The sequence below is a fragment of the Falco peregrinus genome, chromosome W, assembly GCF_023634155.1.
Source record: "Falco peregrinus isolate bFalPer1 chromosome W, bFalPer1.pri, whole genome shotgun sequence".
Taxonomy (NCBI): Eukaryota; Metazoa; Chordata; class Aves; order Falconiformes; family Falconidae; genus Falco; species Falco peregrinus.
In genome coordinates, this window is record NC_073743.1 from 7,832,173 (window position 1) to 7,851,525 (window position 19,353).

Below are 19,353 nucleotides of genomic sequence, written 5' to 3' on the forward strand. Positions count from 1 at the left end.
CTTCTTTGTTGGAGGAGTTATTGCCAGACAGCTGACTGCTTCATCAGCTCTAGCATTACCTTCGCCCAACCCAATGATCCACTGATGACTTCTAATATGCATAATACAAAATTCATGTTTTCTCTGTCGAAGAGTACTATGCAGTTGTATAAACATGTCACCAAGATGTTGGTTCTTTGTCTCTCTCAACAAGGCATCTTCAATGCGCTGTGCTACACCAACTACATACAATGAGTCTGATACTATGTTTACAGGTATATTGTTCCAGCTTCCCAAAGCCCAACACACTGCTTTCAGTTCTAAGGTTTGAAGGTTGTCCCCTGGTTCACACCCGGTGATCACTTGTTTCTGCCACTGAATATCGGATTGCCAAACACACGCAGCCTTCTTCATCTTTCGTCCTGCATCTGTAAACCATGTTGGACCTTCAACTGGTCTTTTTGAGCATAACGGTCTCACAATCCACTGATAATGTTCTAACATCTTCCAGAGGGGTCCTTTTAGCCGGTTGTTGTGTACAACACCTGTATAGCCCATCAAGGCTTCCTGTATGGCTGTTGAATGTCTCAGGAGCCACTCATAATCATCACCACGGACTGGAATACTGATATCTGCCAGTTCAGTCCCATCAATTTCAACAATCCTGTCTCTTCCTTTACTCACCAAGGCCGCTATTGCTTCAGGACAACTTAAAATACGATGTCTGGGTTGCAATGGCAAAAATAACCACTCTAAAATGATCGCCATATTCTCCCCCTTTTTCTTTTGCCATTGTAAAATAAGGGCAAAAGGTGAAGTGGCAACATTACAAACCAAAAAAGATAACGGATGTTTTGCCATTTGGCGACCACACCAACCAGTCTGAATCTTGCGGGACACAACTTCCAGGGCAGCCCTCTGTTCTGGTGACAGGTTCGAGGACTGTTGGTTTCGGTGCCATGCAACCAGGATCGGAACGATAGCAAATCATCATTAGTGAGGCTCTTTGCATGTCAACAGGGTGTAAGGGAATCGTAAAGAAACAGTCTTTCAAGTCTAACACAACAATTTTGCCAAATCTAAGGGATCATCATAGGAGTTGGAAGACCAGGTTGCAACACTCTCATCGCTAACATCTGATCATTAACCTTCCGTAAATCATGTAAAAGTTGCCATTTCCCAGTTTTCTTTTGTATCACAAAAATAGGAGTATTCCAAGGACTTGTAGAAGGTAGAATATAACCTATTCTCAGTTGTTCCTGCACCAATTCCTCAGCAATGCGCAGCCGTTCTTTTGTTATAGGCCACTGGTCTACCCAAATTGGCTTTTCTGTTAACCATGTAATCTTCAGAATGGGTGGCTGTCGATCAGTGGCCATGGTGCAAAATGCTGATCAGTTGTCATAACTAGTCCCAATTGTGACAAAACATTCCGTCCTATCAACCCAGATAATGTGGGTGGGAGTTGCATTACGTATAGCCGAGTTACAATAGCCTGGCCATCTTCAAACTGCAATGTAATCAAGTCTTTACTCTGTTTTGGGACTTTTGCACCTCCTACTCCTACCACTTGGGTGATTGGAGCTTGCTGTTCCCAATTCTGGGGCCATAGATATTGATTAATGATGGTGACACCTGCCCCAGAGTCTAATAGAGGTTCCAGACTAATTTGCTGACTGCCTTTCTTCAATTGAATCTTCTGATATGGTCTTTGATTAAGATCTAATGTGAAAAACACCTCAGGTCCAGTAGATCCAAAACCGTCTTCTCCTCTTATCTTAGATGTCTGGCCTTGTTGTCTGAGTTGCTCATAAGATTGTCGATGCGCAACAAGACTCTCATAGGGAAGTATTTGAGCAATTTTACTTCCTTTTGGAAGAGTAACAGGTGGTTGTAATGCATAGGCCATAACTTGTACGTGTCCTGTAAAATCTGCATCAATTACTCCAGGTAAAACAATTACTCCTTGCCTTCCTGTGGAAGATCTCCCTAATAAAACTCCTCCAACTGGAGAATTCACGTTAGACAAAGGTCCTTTCACTTCAGTTGGAATTAAAGTCACTTCTTTATTATTCAAAGTTACTTCTACTGTGGTTGCCACGTCCACCCCGAGGCTCCCCCGGGTGGGTGGGATGAATTGGTATAAGAAACCACATTACTCATCTGCGTTGTTGGGGCCTGTACTTGTGTCTTCGTGCGTAGACCCGACACGCTGCACTGCATGTTTCCTGACCTGTGATATCTATATACAGCAGTAGCATGTGTATCTAAGTTACATTTGTGACACCAAACAGTCTTTGAACAAGTACGCCTCATGTGTCCAGATTCACCACATCGATAACAAATACCAAATCCTGATTTACCATTGTTCCCCTTTCAATGTTCACCTATATGATTTGTTAAGGCTGCTGCGATTATATGCCCTTGCTCCCTCAATGCAGCAGTAAAGGCAGCAGCTTGATTACTTTGTTTGGCTCGAGTAGCTCTAATCAACATTTCATCTACGGGACTTCCTTGGGGTAGTGTTGCTAAGATTGCCCTTGATCTTGGGTTAGCCCCTTCAAAGGCGAGGGTGCGGAACAAATGTTCCTGCAGGTCCAAAGGTAAATCAGAATTGTCCTTTAACGCTGCAGACAAATGGTCTACAAATTGTCCATAGGGCTCCGTTGCTCCCTGACGAACAGTGGTATAGGAAGCAGGTTTCTTCTTGTCTGGCACAGACAAAAGGGCTCGATGGGCTAAAGTTTGAACAAGTTGATGCATTTGTACAGGATACTGCAACTGAACCTGCGTAGTAGAATAAGGTCCTTGCCCAGTTAACATATCTGCCTGTATACCATAAAGCGGATCTCCTATATCTGGATCTTGATGTCTATTTGCTTCCTCTACGGCTAGTCTCTTCCACTCCCTCTCAAACATTAAATATTGAGAAGGAGTCAATAACAGAGAAGCAAGTCCAGCACAATCAGCAGGTGAGAGAAAGTCTGCTGTGAAAATAAACTGTATGATCTGTCGCGCAGCCTCTGAATGCAGGCCATGAGTAGTTGTTTTGCTTGTTGCAATATTTTCCAATCATGCGGCTCCCATTGTACACCAAGGTTATTAACCACTATTGGACAAGCTAACGAGCTAGTCACCTGCCAGTCACCCTCCAAAATAGCATCACGAACAACACCGGACCAACACTGTAGAATTGGATCTTTTCTCGAGTTCAGCATCGGAGGGGTAGTTGGGCTAACTGGAGGAACTACAGGTATTGAAGTAGTAGGCAGGTTCATTTCAACTCGCTTTTCCAGGTTTCTTAATTTATCTATTACCTCCTGTAAAGATTTCTCTGTATTGTTATCACAAAGCTCCTCCCTGCCTTCCTCCTCAAATTCATCCGATGATGTTTCAGGAAGAGGAGGATATGACATCAGACAGCGCTTTTGCCCTCCCTGATTTGACCAATGAGCTGTAGCCACCCTCCGTTTTGGCCTTGCTCCACCCGCAGCTCCGATTGGCGCAGCATTACTTGCTGCTCCTCCTTCCCGGGGAGGCTCAGCCGCCTCTTCCGGTTTCGGCTCAGTTACAACAGACCCCCGAGGAGTAACTTCCGGTTTGTCTGCTGTCTTACCTAAAAGCTCCGGCACTGTTGAACACGCAGGGGCGGACATACCCTTCATAGGATGAGTATGCCCAACTCTGAAAAATGTAGCCAAGAGAGAAGGCTTAAGCGAATCACCCTTCTGCTCTATTGGCTTTTCTACCACATCTCTCCCCAACGCTTCTATGGCTGCTGCTGCTACTTTTTTTCCCGCCTTCATAGTTTCCAGAGTGTTAACTATCGACCACCACGTAGCTCCTAACGCCTTAGCTTCTTTTCCTTCTTTACCTCCCTCGATCGTAGTATCCCAGAGGCAATTCCCCACTTCTCTCCATTCTGTAATACTAAATAATAATGCGGGGTCAGGGGTCTTATCCTTTTTTCGTGCCCAGTGAACTAGTGTCTCCTCTTCTGTTTCTTTAATACTCTCCCTCTCTTAAAGAGGATGCTAGTTAACAGTTTAATTGCCGCGTCTAATTCCATCGTGGTGGTCCTCAGAGCTCCCCTCTCTCACAGAAAGGATATCAACAGGGAAGCCCTGCCACACTCGTCGCGGTCTTTCTTAGTGCCCGCCCCCCCGAGAGGAATTTAGCGGAGAGCCCTGCTGCGCTTTACTCGTCGCGGTTTTACCACCGGAGGGGGTGCAATCTGCAGCTCTACACCGAACTCTGGACTCCGCTTTTCGCCTTCCAGGTTCCGCCCGTCTCCGACCTCCAGCTCCCTAATCAGACAACTTCACTTCGGGTCCGATGCACGGAGACTGCCGCATTTAAGCTAAACCGCATTTAAGCGAACCGCATTTAAGTGACTAAATGGGTCCCTGTTCGGGCGCCAGACAAAGAGGGTCCCCCGTGAAGAATCGGCCAAGTTACGACAATCACACCAATATGGCTACATGCCGTGCTCACTTTATTAAACAAACAGGTCATATTTATAACTTAAACGACCGCTCTCACGACTTTACACACAGGTGATTGGATAAGAGTCTCTGGCCACATGGGCGTCCGTGTCGATGATTGGTGAGCATGCTGCAGGCGCCTGATCAGAGTGTGCTGATGATTCTGCGGTTCCCAGGGCCTGCTCTTCGCCTGGCTTCTTGTTTGTGCAGAGCTTGTTTTCTTTCTCACCCTGCTTGTTCCAAGGACAATTTAAAGCTGCTCTGCAGTTTCAACTAACAGGCCTGGGTTGTCCAACCCGGACAATGGTAACATATGTCCTCCGTCCTTTAAAAATCCCTCTACATTAAAAAATTGTTGTTACTGTACAGGTAGACAGCTAATTTCAATACATTGCTTAAGTCATTCACAATACAAGAGTTGCTCAGCAGTCATGACCACAAGCCCAGGGCTAGCCTTGAGCATGGGTGAACACCAGCAGTTGCGGTCTTTGAGCACCCCTTCAGTGCCTGCTGTACAGCAGAGACACTGTCTGGGCCCATTCAAGCAATGGTGGAAACCAGACCCAGCTCCCAGCTTTTGCACATCTGTGCCCAGTGTGCATTCAAGCCACATTTTGGATTGATATGGAGGTGATCACTGAGCCACTGTGCAAAACCCAAGGTCAACTTCTGCTGATATTAAAGAGAGATTGTTTAAATCTAGCCTCTCCTTGTATTCACCTGCTTTTGTAGCCCACTTCCACCATATTCTAGTTTAAAATGGATAATTACCTTTTAAAGATTCAATTAAAACCCCCAAAGTTATGATGGACTGGAACCATTTATGCCAACTGCCTGCACAAAGCAAGATTTTTAAAAATCAAAATTACTAGCACAAAGCAGTGTCTGAGGACAAAAAATCACAGCCAGCATGTCCTATCCACACCTGTGTTTTTCTTGTTTGTTTGTGTGGTTTTTTTTCCTATAACACACAAACATACCACTTGAAGAGCATGCACTTGACTTGTCCAGCACAGCTGCAAGGTGATTCAAACCATCCTTCTGATGTTCCACCTGAGCCCCCTACTGGAGTGTGTGCTACCGAGGCTGGGGCACTAGTTCAGCTGTGCTTTGGCTTAGAAGTAAACAATGACCAACCTTCATATACATTACTAACTGATCTCTGCTGTGATCTACAGAACTCTTAGAAAAATTTATTAGTGGGAGTTTTAAGTACAAAGGAAGTATTTTCAGTGGCATGTTTTGCTTTTGTTTGCATTCGTAACCAAGAAGATCCAGCTTTACTGCTTGTTGTTGGTATACTATCAACTTGCTCTGCAACAGCATAATCAACTAACTTGCAAGAATATCCATGTTCATCACAAAGCACAGATAGAAGACAGGCTAAGAAAAAATACAGGGGAAAAAAGTCAGAATTTATTTTTCTCGGGGTTTTGTTTTTCCAACAAGTAATAAAATGGTATATATTACAGACTCAGGTGTAGGGTGCACTCATTAAATTTGACAGCTGTTTAAACTTGTTCCTGAATTTCACCTCAGCAGTAGCTTTCAACAATGTTTTGGGGAAAAAGACAAAGTTAGTTCAATTTAACTGATTTAGTGGTATTGAAGAATTCTTCAAACATTTGTGCTTTGATTGACTTTGTAAACTTATATTCTGTAAAGTGCCATAGACATTTTTTTTAAAAAATGTAGCATTTTTTAATATATTTTTTAATATATAAACTTGTGTGAGATGTGCAATAACAGGAATGGTTTGGGGGTTTTTTGTTTATTTTTTATGGGTTTGGTTTCAAACAAGATATTTGAAAAGTGACTTCCTAGGGAAGAAGTGGCTGGAGTTTTGACGATATGGACAAACCAAGCATAGACTAATGCAAGAAAATCACTGATTTTGAAGATGAATACAACAGTAGTAACAGCAGCTTAAAGATTTAAACAAAAACCTCTTCTAGACTGATATGAAATAGTCAGATCCATATAACACAGGCAATTAAAATGTGATGCTGTATGCATCTCTGGCAATATACAATCTAAAAGCTGAAAAGGCTCAGCAAATTTTCTTAATGTGCTTTATTTATAATGTGGCACTGCAAAAAGCATTCCTATTGAGCTATTTCTGGGTTATTCACAACACCTTTGTATCTATTTTCCTCAATAAAGTTCTCAGGATTCTGAGGTTTGTTTTTTTCCCATCCAAATAATTTCCATTTTGCATTGTTATTCCACATCAGAGTATCTCAGATCCTAGTGGTAAACGGAGAAGAGTTCATCTTCCTTGAAAGCAGCAGGCACTGGTACCTACAACAAGGAATCGACAGAGCCCAACGAAAGCAGAGCATGGCAGCAATGTATACACCACAGCTGCCTCGTATAGGAAGAGAGGCTGTGGCAATCCAGCTAGAGTAGATTTTGAACCATGGTTTAATTGTGCTACTGTTATTCTGCTCTTAAGTCACCACTATGTACATTTGTTAGCATGAATGATATACCTAATATGTTATTTTTAATGTAAATTTCAATTAAAATGTGAGCATTTTTCTTCCCTGTGCTGTCTTCTCTGTGTGTGCTTGCTTTCCCAACTTAGTGCTTATAACTAGCCTGTGCAAATCAGGGGAATTATCTCCCCACAACACTTAAATTGTGCAATAATTTTAATCATAAAACATGACTGTATCATGCTGCACAACCGTGCTTACCATTTACAAGAAAGTTCAAAAACTGTTTAGTCTGCTGCCACTGCCACCCTAGATTTGTGTATTACAAAGAAACAGATCGAGTCAATGAAGAATTTCACTACTAAATGATGCATGCATGCGCAGGTGTCTCCAAAAACTCACATCTGCTATCTCCCAAAATAATCCCAATTATACCTTGGAGCACTGTTCTCTGTATTGTGTATCTGCATACGTAATCACGTCACAATGGTCTAGATGAACTCATTTTGCCCTTCAAAGAAAACTTGGTAATAAATTCAGTACTAGAGAGCAGGTGTTACAGTTGATATCGAAAAAAAAAATCAACAGACTATGATAGTGCCTGAAATAAAATGGAAGACACAGCAGTGATACAGAAGTGTCAATTCATAGAGAGAAATTAGGAAAATAAATAGTACCAAAGCAATGCTGTTTTCAGCAACTTCATTTTACTTGCAATAATGTTTTAGGATTCACTTAATACCTGTAGAATTTCATTCAGTAATGACAAAACATGTTGAGATTTTAACCCTCTTAAGTATACAGCACAAGAAAGTGGTCTGCAAATGTTTAAGAATTTTCTTCATTACAGTTGAGTAGACTAATTTTCGTTACCCTGATGTATTATTTTGATAGCGAAGATTATGTTTCCCCATTTCAGCAGAATTACAGCATTTATATACAGAATTAAAAAAAACAAATGAGACTTTGTTGTGGTTTAACCCCAGATGGCAACCAAGTACCACGCAGCTGCTCACTCACTTCCCCTCACCCAGAGGAATGGGGAGAAGAATTGGAAAGGAATGCAAAACTTGAGGGTTGAGATAAGAATAATTTAATAGGTAAAACAAAAGCTGCACACACAAGCAAAGCAAACCAAGGAATTCATTCACCACTTCCAATGGGCACGCAGGTGTTCAGCCATCCCCAGGAAAGCAGGGCTCCATCACGCATAATGATTGCTCGGGACCACAAATGCCATAATGCCAGATGTCGCCCCTTCCTTCTTCTTCCCCCATTTTATATACTCAGCATGACGTCATATGGTATGGAATATCCCTTTGGCTAGTTTGGGTCACCTGTCCTGGCTGTGTCCCCTCCCAATTTCCTGTGCCTCTCCAGCCCTCTGGCTGGCAGGGCCCAAGAAACCGAAAAGCCCTTGATTTAGTATAAACATCACTCAGCAACAACTAAAACCATCAGTGTCCTATAAACATTGTTCTCACACCAAATCCAAAACACAGCACTGTATTAGCTACTAAGAAGAAAATTAACTCTATCCCAGCTGAAAACAGGACAGACTTTTACATAGATCAAGCCGCCATGTGTTACCCTGACCTTTAAAAGAAAAATCCCTATATTCTTCAAAACTGTTCAGAGCAAACATCCAGGAAAAAAGTTTTTTTTTAATTCTATGACACTGTGTTAATACAATAAATACACAAAACTTCTGATTTACTCAGACATGAAACAGAGGGACAGAAGAAGTGCATTTGTAGGGAACCGTGACATTCACCAGGATGGCAGAGCATTGTTAGCAATTTACAAAATATACAAACATCCCCCAGATAAATAAAAACATATCCTACATTACAGATCAATGACTACAGACATTCCAGTGTTTAAACTTCATACTATGTACTCAATTTGCCACAATACTAAAAAATTAAAGCTTAAGTGCATGCCATACTCTGATAAATAAGACTGCAAAATCTAGTTTTAGTCGGGTACAAAATATTTTAACAAATATCATCAACCTTCTGTTGTCAAAGCTAAACTCAAACTTCTCCCTCCCTTTTGGGCTGCAAAGTATCAGAGGTTTCTGATTTTAACAGTTCATGTATAACTGAATCTTCAGTTTCATTTAGGAGGTTTAAATGTGTACATTCAACCCATGTCATTACAAATCAACAGTCCCTATACACAGAACATTAAATATGTTTTCTCAAAGAGCAGTTAATCATTTTGGGGAAAAAAAAAGAAATCTACTTGCCAAATTCAAGTTTTATTCCTAATATTTTTTCCAGTATATATTATGGTAATGTATGTTATTATGCAATCTTAAAACTTAAATTAAATTGCAAGAATGATGTCCCTAGGATTCATATCCAAGAGATATCCAAGAGAATTGCTTAAATTTAGATTTAAAAGTAATCCATAGAAGAGTGCCTAGATACAACTCTCAAGTTAATGAAAAAAATTATGAAAAGAACAATCTTGATATACACCTGGTAGAAGTGTGATGCCTGATCTCAACAGAAAATGGTGACTTTTGTCTGGAAAGCTTTTAATAACATTCCACACAAATTTAAGTTAAATGATAGCATGTCCACTAGTATAGAATTTTAGACCCCCTATTACAGAGAATATTTAAATTACTTTTAACTTCATGATGCAAAGAATATTTAGAAGCAAGTATATTTATTAATACAAACTTCAGCATAGATGAAACTACTACATTTATCCAAATTCAAGTTGGATTTAAAGAAATTGGTAAAAGAAAGGACACTAATAGGGACTTCATGCTAACAGTACAATACTGATTCAGGGATTAAGCTAAGGGTTTTATTTTTTTGTAATGCTCTTATGTTATTAAGAATAGACTCTAGTGAAAAAGAATTAATTATGAAAGTCTGTCCACATTCAGAATATGGAGGGGCCTCAGAGTTTTATGCTCAGTCTTACTAAAGGTAATTCACCTTAAGAGCTGAATTCATTTCAGCTACAGCGTATACTTATACCGGTTGTGGGATGTGATCCCTTCCTGTTTTAATTTTCTAAAATAGTTTTAAAAAAATCCCTAAGTATTGTGCAGAAGACTCATGAGGCAATCCAAGAATATCAAATAACCTTCAAAGAAGAGAAACATCACTTTATAGTAAGACCTGGTTAAATTTTAGGGTATTTTGATGGCATATACCATTATGGATTGTTCAGTTCCACAACACCAATTTAACCTCTTAGGCCTTCAGTTCAATAAGTTAAAATTTAACTTTGTGAAAGATGAAGATTTCTCACTTTTCTAATTCAAAAAAGTTTAAAAGCTTTTTTCCCCAGTTCAAATCACAGAGATGGCTGAATTACGTTAAAATGAAATCATATATCTGTTAAGCGTCATTGCTTAAAAAGCTTGATTTTAGACAATATTCCTGGTAGAAAATTAAATACTGTATATTTAGATTTTTGGACAAGTAAACACAGTGGCTGACAAGGCTAGAGATTTAGTACCACTGTTAAACAAATCTACACTAAAAAAATATTTTAAAAATCCCAAACACAACAAAAATACCACTGCATGTAAGAGGGAAGGGGGGCATGAAACTAGTGTTCCAAAGGGTTGTTTCTTTTCCAGCAAAATTATTACCACAACACATGAATATTGAAATTAAAAATAGCAAGTATATAATAATTTATTTCTGTGATTGAAACCATCAATTAACATCCTTAAACTGTACACTGTATTACACATTCTATTACAAGGAATGTTTCTGCACCATAGTAATTTCTCACAGGTAAAGAATACTCCATGGAAATAGATACAAACAAACACTATAATTATAAAGTGGTGCAGGTAAATCCTGGACCAAAACATTATTTAAAAAAGATCAGATAACAGTATTCATGCAAACTTACAGGTTTATATCAAAAGCCTTATCTTAAAAAAACCCAAGAAAATAATTTATAATATCTACTTGTATTTGTTCTCCAGCAGCTGCTGAAATTGCAAAAGCAATAGACAAATCTAACTTTCTATATCTCTCAGTCTATTCCACTTCTTATAGTAGAAATAGGGAAAACAGTTCTTACAAAGAAGAAAAAATTGATCCAAAGTGCTTTCCTGAAGTTAAAAAAAATACCAGTGAACCACTAAGGAAACCCCCAAATTCTTAATATATTTATTTGATTGTTATACATGATAATTCATCCTTAGGCCAATTGTTGAAATTATTTATCCTCCATAAAATATGAAAGGCTTTATATTCTGAAATGCAACATTTTCAAGACGGGCAAAGAATGGTTGTCTTTTTAATATAAATAAATTTATAATAAAATAAACAGTTCCCATTTTACCCATGCACAGCTGCAGAAAAGACAAACATGCTGTGTGTATTTTGATCTATGTTTTTAGAGAATATAAGTGACTGGAAAATAAAGTACAATCGAAGAGAACCATCATGACTTTTCATATTTCTCTACATTCAGTTACTCTTGAACACATTCTGAGCTGCAATGGTTGCTGCTGTTGATGTGGTGTTGGATGCAGTAGTTTGTACAGTTTTGTTGGACATCACTCCTGTTGCAAACTCCTGCTGTGCTTTCTCAAAACTAGCACCAGTTGTGCGGTAGAGACCATGCACCTAGGGAGATAGAAAAGCGGTGAAAAAAGTGTGCTGAGCCTTCCATTTCTTGGTAATCTCAGTCTCAAACACGAAGCAGAGCTCTGTGGTGGAGAAATCTGGTTTGCTCATATGTTTGGGAGGATCTGGAAATGAGTAAATAGACTTTTTTCCCCCCCAAATCCTACAACTTTTGATTGCACTGCTGTGCATGCACAGTTTGACTGTAGGGATACTTGTAACTTTTTACAAATTAAGGAGGTCTTGTAAGTCTTCACTAAAATGTATGTGGTATCTACTCTCTGAAATAACATATTTAAATACACAAAGAGACTGCATCCTTAGCATAATACAGGACCCATAGCCTGTAAAAGCACCTTCTTTCTCAATTTGTATACAACTTGGTATACTCATTAAAAGAGTTTGTAAGTGTGCATGTTAAAACAAACAGCAGGAAACAAAACCAAAAAAAGTACTTTTTAATCTACTGTGTCAATAACATGCTGAACTTTTTTCAACATCAATTTTTTAGAAACATCTTAATTTCTCTGATTGACATGGTTATAAGAACCTATTAAGCTAAGCTATGAGTGAACATTAAAAAGTATAAAATGTCCCAATAATGCAGATAAATATCCACTAGTGTGATGACCAGTTGCTCTGCATAATAAGCAAAGGTATTAAACAATATGACTTATAATCTCTAGTACAACAAAAAAACAAATCCTGAGTAACTTCCAAGTACCTGAGTATTAAAACTGAAATTCTATTTCTGATTCATATTCAGTGAAGTCATAATAAAGTTGTCAAATAATATTACGAAGACATTTTCATTCAAGTGTAGAAGGAAAATGCATGCTGTAACTTTTTTGTTATAAATGTGACTGTTTCTCATACACAAAGATATACCAGGTCATATCTGAGTATGCATGTTTTTTGAAAAGAATCCAGATGAATGTGGTAGAGCATAAAAAAATGCTCACCATACATTTTTATTGTTTATTTCTTTCTCCCATACCTGAGTATTTATGCAGAAAACAAGAAGGGACATCTCCAGGCTATTCTTAAAATTTCTAACTTACTGTAACTAGGCCAGAAGAGTTTGGGTATGTGAAAACCTTTAAGCATAACTCTAACTGAGGTTGAATTATTAGAATTGCCAGCACATCATCAGGAGATTTCTCAGTTACATTTGATTGAAACAACATAAAAAACTTACTAGCACATTAGTATCTAAACTTAGGATGGAATCCACAAAAAGAAACCAAGGGAGAAAAGCATCTTTGAGCTTTTATGCTATGCAATCATTAACTGACAGCAAAATGTTACAATAAGCAGAGAAATAAAAAACCTTTTCTGAGGTGCCAGGCATCTCCCTCTTCTACTGATTTTAATGGGAATGATTTTGATAAGAGCTGAAACTTAGCAATTATTTGAATCACAATTCACTCAGCCTGATGAATCACCACAGATTTGAAAATTGCAACCTGGCATCTACAGGTCCTACTTTAGTGTGCAGTGCATTCACATACCCTTTCATTGTGGCCTTACCTCCCAGCTTCTCTTATTCAAAGCTATCCTTTCCCATTTTAGTTTGCAGAAATAAGTGCACTGTAAAAACAGCATTTCATAACTCCATGACAGTATAGGCAAAAAAGTACTATAGAAGCATAGTTGTTAAAAGGTAAGGTACACCCCCAAGAATATAATTTAATCCCCATTACTTTGTGAGAGAGTACCTCTCAAGCAGGAAAGCGAAATCCACATCAAACATCGGAAACAAGAGGGGAATAATAAGTAACTTACCTTTTTAAACATAACTAATGAAATAACAGCAGATGCTGTGAAAAGTGCAGCTATGATTATCATCATAATGCCAACAGGGATACTCTTATTAAGACCAGTAAGAGATGAAATCCACCCACTGAAGGAAAAATAAAAGACAAATTTTACTAGCACAGTACATGAACTATTCAACCACAGGTATCATCAAGGGAAGTTTTATAACCTCCTGGTTTTGATCAGCTGAATATTTTTGAAGAAAAAGTCATGGAAATTATACATGAGCATATTTCTGTTCTATAATAAACTTGCACAGCTTAGTTGTCATTTTCTCAATGCATGCAGTGAAACTATAAGGAAAATTTTAGCAAAGATGATTAGCCTTGAGGAGAGTTGTGAAGAAATTAAGAGAGACATTAGAGAGTTGCTCATCAACCTTTTGGGTTTTTTTGGTCATACTGTCATTTCAAAATAATTTAGAACTACATGTTTATTTACATTTTCTCTTCATGGAAGATAAAACGTCCCTAATTCAAAAATGAAACAAAAACATGCCACACAGAGTTTCTATGTGGGAAAACTCATTTAGTAGTATCCACACAGTGATGCTTTCTCAATTGGGGTTAATATAATATTTTTTAAAGTAGATAGTGCCAGATTAATTAAGAGAAAAGACTGCTATATCACTATCTACTTCAAATATTTCCCCATTCTTCAAAATTGAAGCACCAATATAAAAGTACAATATCAAACTCGAAGCCACAAAAAGCAGGTTGTCTTAAGAAAAATAAAACATTAAGACAGAAAAGATTATTTCACCAAAAAGAGCAAAACATTTCTGTAAGCCCAAACAACTGTAAAACTTTCCTCTACTTGTTTCAAATTGCTTTGATATCCCCTATGTCCAACTGGACTCTACCAGAGAACTCAAAAATCAAAACTGTAATTAGCATCTTCTAATGATCTGGCTACTTTTCATACCCCTTCCCCAAGTATCTTTAAAAGCACACTCCACATGGAGAGTTGGCCCTCTAAAATTACTGTTTTACTTTGTTCATGTCAATTGAATAGTTAATGCTGTATCACTTATCTAAAGGATGATGCACATATGTTTAATTAAAAGTCAGGAAATGTCCAAGGACCCTTATTGCCACATGACAGATGCACAGACTGCTAAGTCCTTGGGTTGGTTATCTTTAGAAGGGACGTTTTGTCTTAGATTTCTGTTGTACATGCAACGTGGCGAAGATGAAGACTTTAAATATGGCCGCTAAGGAATAGAGTCTGTGTAGAGACAATTCCTCAAGGACATTGCACAGGCGCGGGATATGTAAATGAATTATCAGAATTGTAATGAATATGTAAACGATTTCCTGGAAAACTAATGAATAGGTGTGAGTAGCTTGTATAAAGGGGGGACTGAAAAGTCCCCTCGGGGTGCATGACTTTGGTGGAGCGATCCCCCATGCACCCAGCGCTGCCGAATAAAGATAACCTCGGCTCGCCTGCATATTGCTGACTGATTCTTTAAATCAATTTGGCGACCCAGATGGGACCTGCTCGGCTCGGCTGCGGGACCCATTGAGAGCGGGGACTCCCTAGGGTACCCCCGGGGATTTTTCCGGAGGGGCTCCTCATCTCATCTGGATCACCGCAGGAGCAGACAAAGACTGCATCTTACGGAGCGAAGGTACTATCTTTATTCAATTATTATATTAATTGTAAATATTCTATAAATATTATATTTTAAACAGTACTGTTTCGGATTCTGTTCTGGGACCAGTCCATCTGTAAAGCTGTCCGTAAGGTGTAAGATCATTGGATGCTTATGCAGGATGGCGTATACCGGGCAGCTAGCACCACAGGTATACATCTGATTCTGTTCTGGTACCTGTTCTGATATTAAGAAAATATCGGAACTCTGATTCTGTTTTGGTCGGGAGCCTAAAAAAAAAAAAAAAAAAAGTTTGATAATACAGGATTAATAATTATAAGGTTACTAATAATAATTGTTATACTCATTTATGCTGGAAATGTGAGAACATTTCTTTATTAAGTATATTATAAATGTTGGTATGTGGTTATTGTCTTGAACATCCGAGGGGTGAATGTGAACCTCTATATGTTTTAAAGTGTATATGGTGTAAAGAATTATTTTATGTATGGTGGGGACAAGAAATTGAATGCCCTAACTGTAAGGTTTGGATGCCTTGGGATAAGAGAGAGCTGTAAGTGAAATTAGAGTGGTCTGTGGCTGGGATAGTGATTGAGATAATATGGGGGGAAAACAAAGTGGTGGAATAGTAATAAAGAGTCCGTTGGGATGTGTTCTAAGTCACTGGAAGGAAATAGGAGGGCAACCTGGAGGAAGTGTGAATAAGAGGACTTTGGTTAAGTACTGCAATCATGGTGGCCCCTGTATAAGTTAGGGGAGGGAGAGAAATGGCCCTTAAATGGGACACTGAATTATAATGTTTTATTACATTAACTGTTATTCTTGAGATGAGAGTAAAAATGGGATGAAGTAATGTGTGCAGATATGTTTGTGTGACAGAAGGAGTGTGGGATTAACATCACCTGATCTTTGATTACGGCTCTAGAAAAGGATAGGGAAAAACGGAGACCTAAACTAGAAAGATGTTCTTGTTGAAATTTTTGTGTAAACTAAAAAAAAAAAGAGAGAGAGCTCAGGTTGTGGTTCCTTCTGTGGAGCAACCAGAATGAAACATGTTGTAAGACAAAAAATTGTACTAATGTATGTAAGACATGAAGCAGGGGGTGGAGAGTCAAAGACCCTGTGAAAGTGTTAACATATTGGGGTGATTTCCTACAAATCCCCGTACCCACTTGAAGGTGCAACTGAGTCATGCTGGGCACATGGCAGGCTGTTTGCTGTTTGCCTGCGAAGGCATGATATGTAAGAACACAGGCTTAAAGCAACAAGTAGCAGATTTGCATTCAGGGTAAGAAAGAGTTAAAGTAGAAGTGCTGTTGCAGAGGCAGGCTTGTGTAACCTGCAGAGCAGGAGGAGCATCTCCTGCCCCGAATCCTTCTGATGGTTAGGAGGAGGGGGTTGCTGTTGCTGACAATTGAGCAGAAGGACCTGAAAATGTTACCCCAAGTGCTGCAGCATTTGCAGTAGAACAGGACCGGTAACGGCCCCTTTAGGGCAGGCAATGGGTCTGAGGAGAATAAAGGTGAATCTTTGATGGGGAAATTAGGAATGTCAGGCAGAAGTGAAAGAGTGAACCCCTCTCCTATGGGATCGGATCACTGTGCATATTGTAGGGAAAGGGGACACTGGAAACGAGATTGCCCTAAACTAAAGAACCAGCAAGGGGTTCTGGTGAACTAGGGACTAGAAAAAATGAGGTGAAATTTTTAGTGAATACAAAACCAACTTATTTGGTGTTAAACTTCAGTGAAAAGAATTTGTTACGGTTGTGGGAGCTGCCGGCCACCAGGAAAACATCCTGAAACCTTTAAAGTACAAACTAAGAAAACAAGTAAGAATGCCAAATTCACCAAAATCTTTGTTGGGATGAGATTTATTAGAACATCTAGACGTTTAAAGAAGGAGAAATGAAACTAAAAGTTAAAGATGTTCAATTAATGGAAATCTTGAGCTTATCTTTAATTCAACAGAAAAGTGGAAAAAGAGACCTCCCTGAAGTAAAAGAAATCTATAACCAGGCATATCTGGGAATAAATTCCAGGTAAGGCAAAAAATGCTTTACCTGCTACAGTAAAAATGATAAGCGGGAGGCCTGCCTAGTTCAGGTAAAACAATATCCCTTGGTCAGCAGGGCTGTGGGGGATATGGCATGAAAATTAAAATAAAATACACTCTGTAGTAGTTCTACTAATGTAAATCTGTGTGTTTTGCCATGACAGTGACTTGTTATGGGATGTGCAGATGAAACTCTGCATTGACAACGAAGTACAAGGAATAAGGTTGGTCAGGTGCCTCCTACCATAGTCAAGGGCAAGACTGGGTTGGCCTCTGTGTTTGCCACCGAGAAGAATCTTGAGCTCCACTGTTGGCTGCAACCCAGTAGGCTTTGAGCAGTGGGAACATATGCCATGCCAGACCTTGATGTGAGGAATGGCCCCCTCTGTTATAAGAGGGTCATCCAGGAAGGAAGAACATAATATGGCCCATTGAGGCACTGATTTAGAAATTGGAAACCACCTGGCTGACCATGAGGCCAGACGAGTAGCAGAGGAGGTGGGAAAGGAGGAATTATCCTTAATACCAGACGGTAAAATCCAAACTGTAAGTACAGATCAGGAGCCAAACTATTCTAAAGAAAGCCTAAAGCTAATTCAGGACATGAATGGCAAAATAAAATTAAATAAGTGGGCTTATTTGACAGATGGCCGTATAGAGGTACCATCCAATTTAATATGGACCACAGCCCTAACAGAACATAAAAAGACTCATTGGGGAGCTGATACGTTATATAAAAGTCTAAATCAGAAATTGATAGGGCAAATTTATATATTGTAATAAAGCAGGTGACTCAGCAATGCGAAGTGTGTTTACATAATAATCCCAATGTAGCAAATAGAATAAAACTAGGGAACATTAGTAGAGGGAATTATCCAGGACAACAGTGGCAAGTTGATTTTTCCGAACTCCCAAGAAAAGGGGGGGGGTACCGATATTTATTAGTTATGACTGATACATTTTCAGGTTGGCCAGAAGCTTTTCCTTGACGAACAAATAAAACAAGAGAGGTAACGAAGGGATTGTTGAATGAGATTATTCCCTGTTTTGGGGTACCAGCAACAATCTCTTCTGATAGAGGCTCACACTTTTGCGCCAAAATAATACAAGTGAGCACAGTATTAGGAATAGATTGGTAATTACATACTCCTTACAGACCTCAAGTAAGTGGGCAAGTGGAAAAAATGAACCATTTAATTAAACAACAAATAGCAAAAATAGGGCAAGAAACAAATCTAACTTGGCCACAATCTCTCCCTTTAGCATTATTAAGAATCCGAACTAAGCCAAGAACAAAGGAAAATTTAAACCCTTTCGAAATATTATACGGGAGACTGTACCAGTTACAATTTGCTGGAGAAGATCTAAGACAGTTGGGAGAGGGATATTTGTGTGAATATGTGAAGGCCTTCCAGGGACAATTAAAGGTTATAAATAAACAAATATTGGGAACAAGGGCCAGGGGGTTAGATCAACCAATTCACTCCTTTAAACCTGGTGACTATGTGTATATAAAGACTTTATCAGGGAAACCTTTGGAAGAAAAGTGGGAAGGACCCTATCAGGTGCTGCTGACGACCTTCACCGTGGTCAAGATAAGAGAACAACCAGCCTGGATTCACTATTCTCGGATAAAGAAAGCTCCTGAGAAATCATGGGCCGTCACCTCAGCAGGACCCATGATACTATGATTTATTAGATCATAACTGTAATAGTAATAATTTCTGTAATAGCAATAATTTCTTTAATTTTAATAACTTCTAGAAACACAATGGATTGTCAAAAGGATCAGGGATATTTGTGTAGAGTTATTCTGATCTTAATTATAACTGTTGTAGAGATTTTAGAAACTGAAACATGGGTAAACAATACCCGTCTTCAAACATTGCAAATAATTGTTAATGCTACGAAAGCTAAGGAATGCTGGATATGTACCTCTCTTCCTAAAGGCGGCTTGATAACACCCCTGTATGGGGTGGCCTCTCAAAACTGGAATTATCTCGATGGCAAATGGCCTACCTGGCCAGACTTTTGAAAAAGCCAAATGATGGTATAGGATATTGCCTATTTGATAATAAAACATATGAGTTGGGTCCCAGATTTGATTTACAAATATTAAACCTAACCACCACAAGTAGTTATGAAAAGTGATAATAACTGTCATTGGAAAGCTCAAACAAGACAGGAGGAACATGTCCTGGAAACCCAGGGCAAAATACTTGTTCGCAATCTGATGGATGGAATGATTAAACAGACATCCATAAGATATGGAACAAGGTGCAGATCCTGCATGACATTACTAAAGACAATTTCTCATGAAGTTTTGAAACTATATGGAACAAACT

General features: G+C 39.0%; 1 protein-coding gene and 1 long non-coding RNA gene across 2 annotated transcripts in view; one reads left to right on the plus strand and one right to left on the minus strand.

Annotated features, from left to right (window-relative positions):
* The first annotated feature begins 4,204 nt into the window (after positions 1–4,204).
* Positions 4,205–7,008, plus strand: LOC129783176 (uncharacterized). The gene is made up of 2 exons (XR_008745150.1): positions 4,205–4,584; positions 6,698–7,008. It is a non-coding gene; the product is annotated as an uncharacterized LOC129783176 (long non-coding RNA).
* Positions 7,009–7,978: 970 nt separating this feature from the next.
* The window catches only part of LOC129783158 (secretory carrier-associated membrane protein 1-like), a gene marked incomplete at its 5' end in the record, with an annotated part of 58,062 nt that continues 46,687 nt past the window's right edge, over positions 7,979–19,353 (minus strand). Inside the window, 2 exon segments of the mRNA XM_055793008.1 lie at positions 7,979–11,517; positions 13,303–13,420. Coding sequence (XP_055648983.1) covers positions 11,359–11,517; positions 13,303–13,420 — 277 coding nt within the window.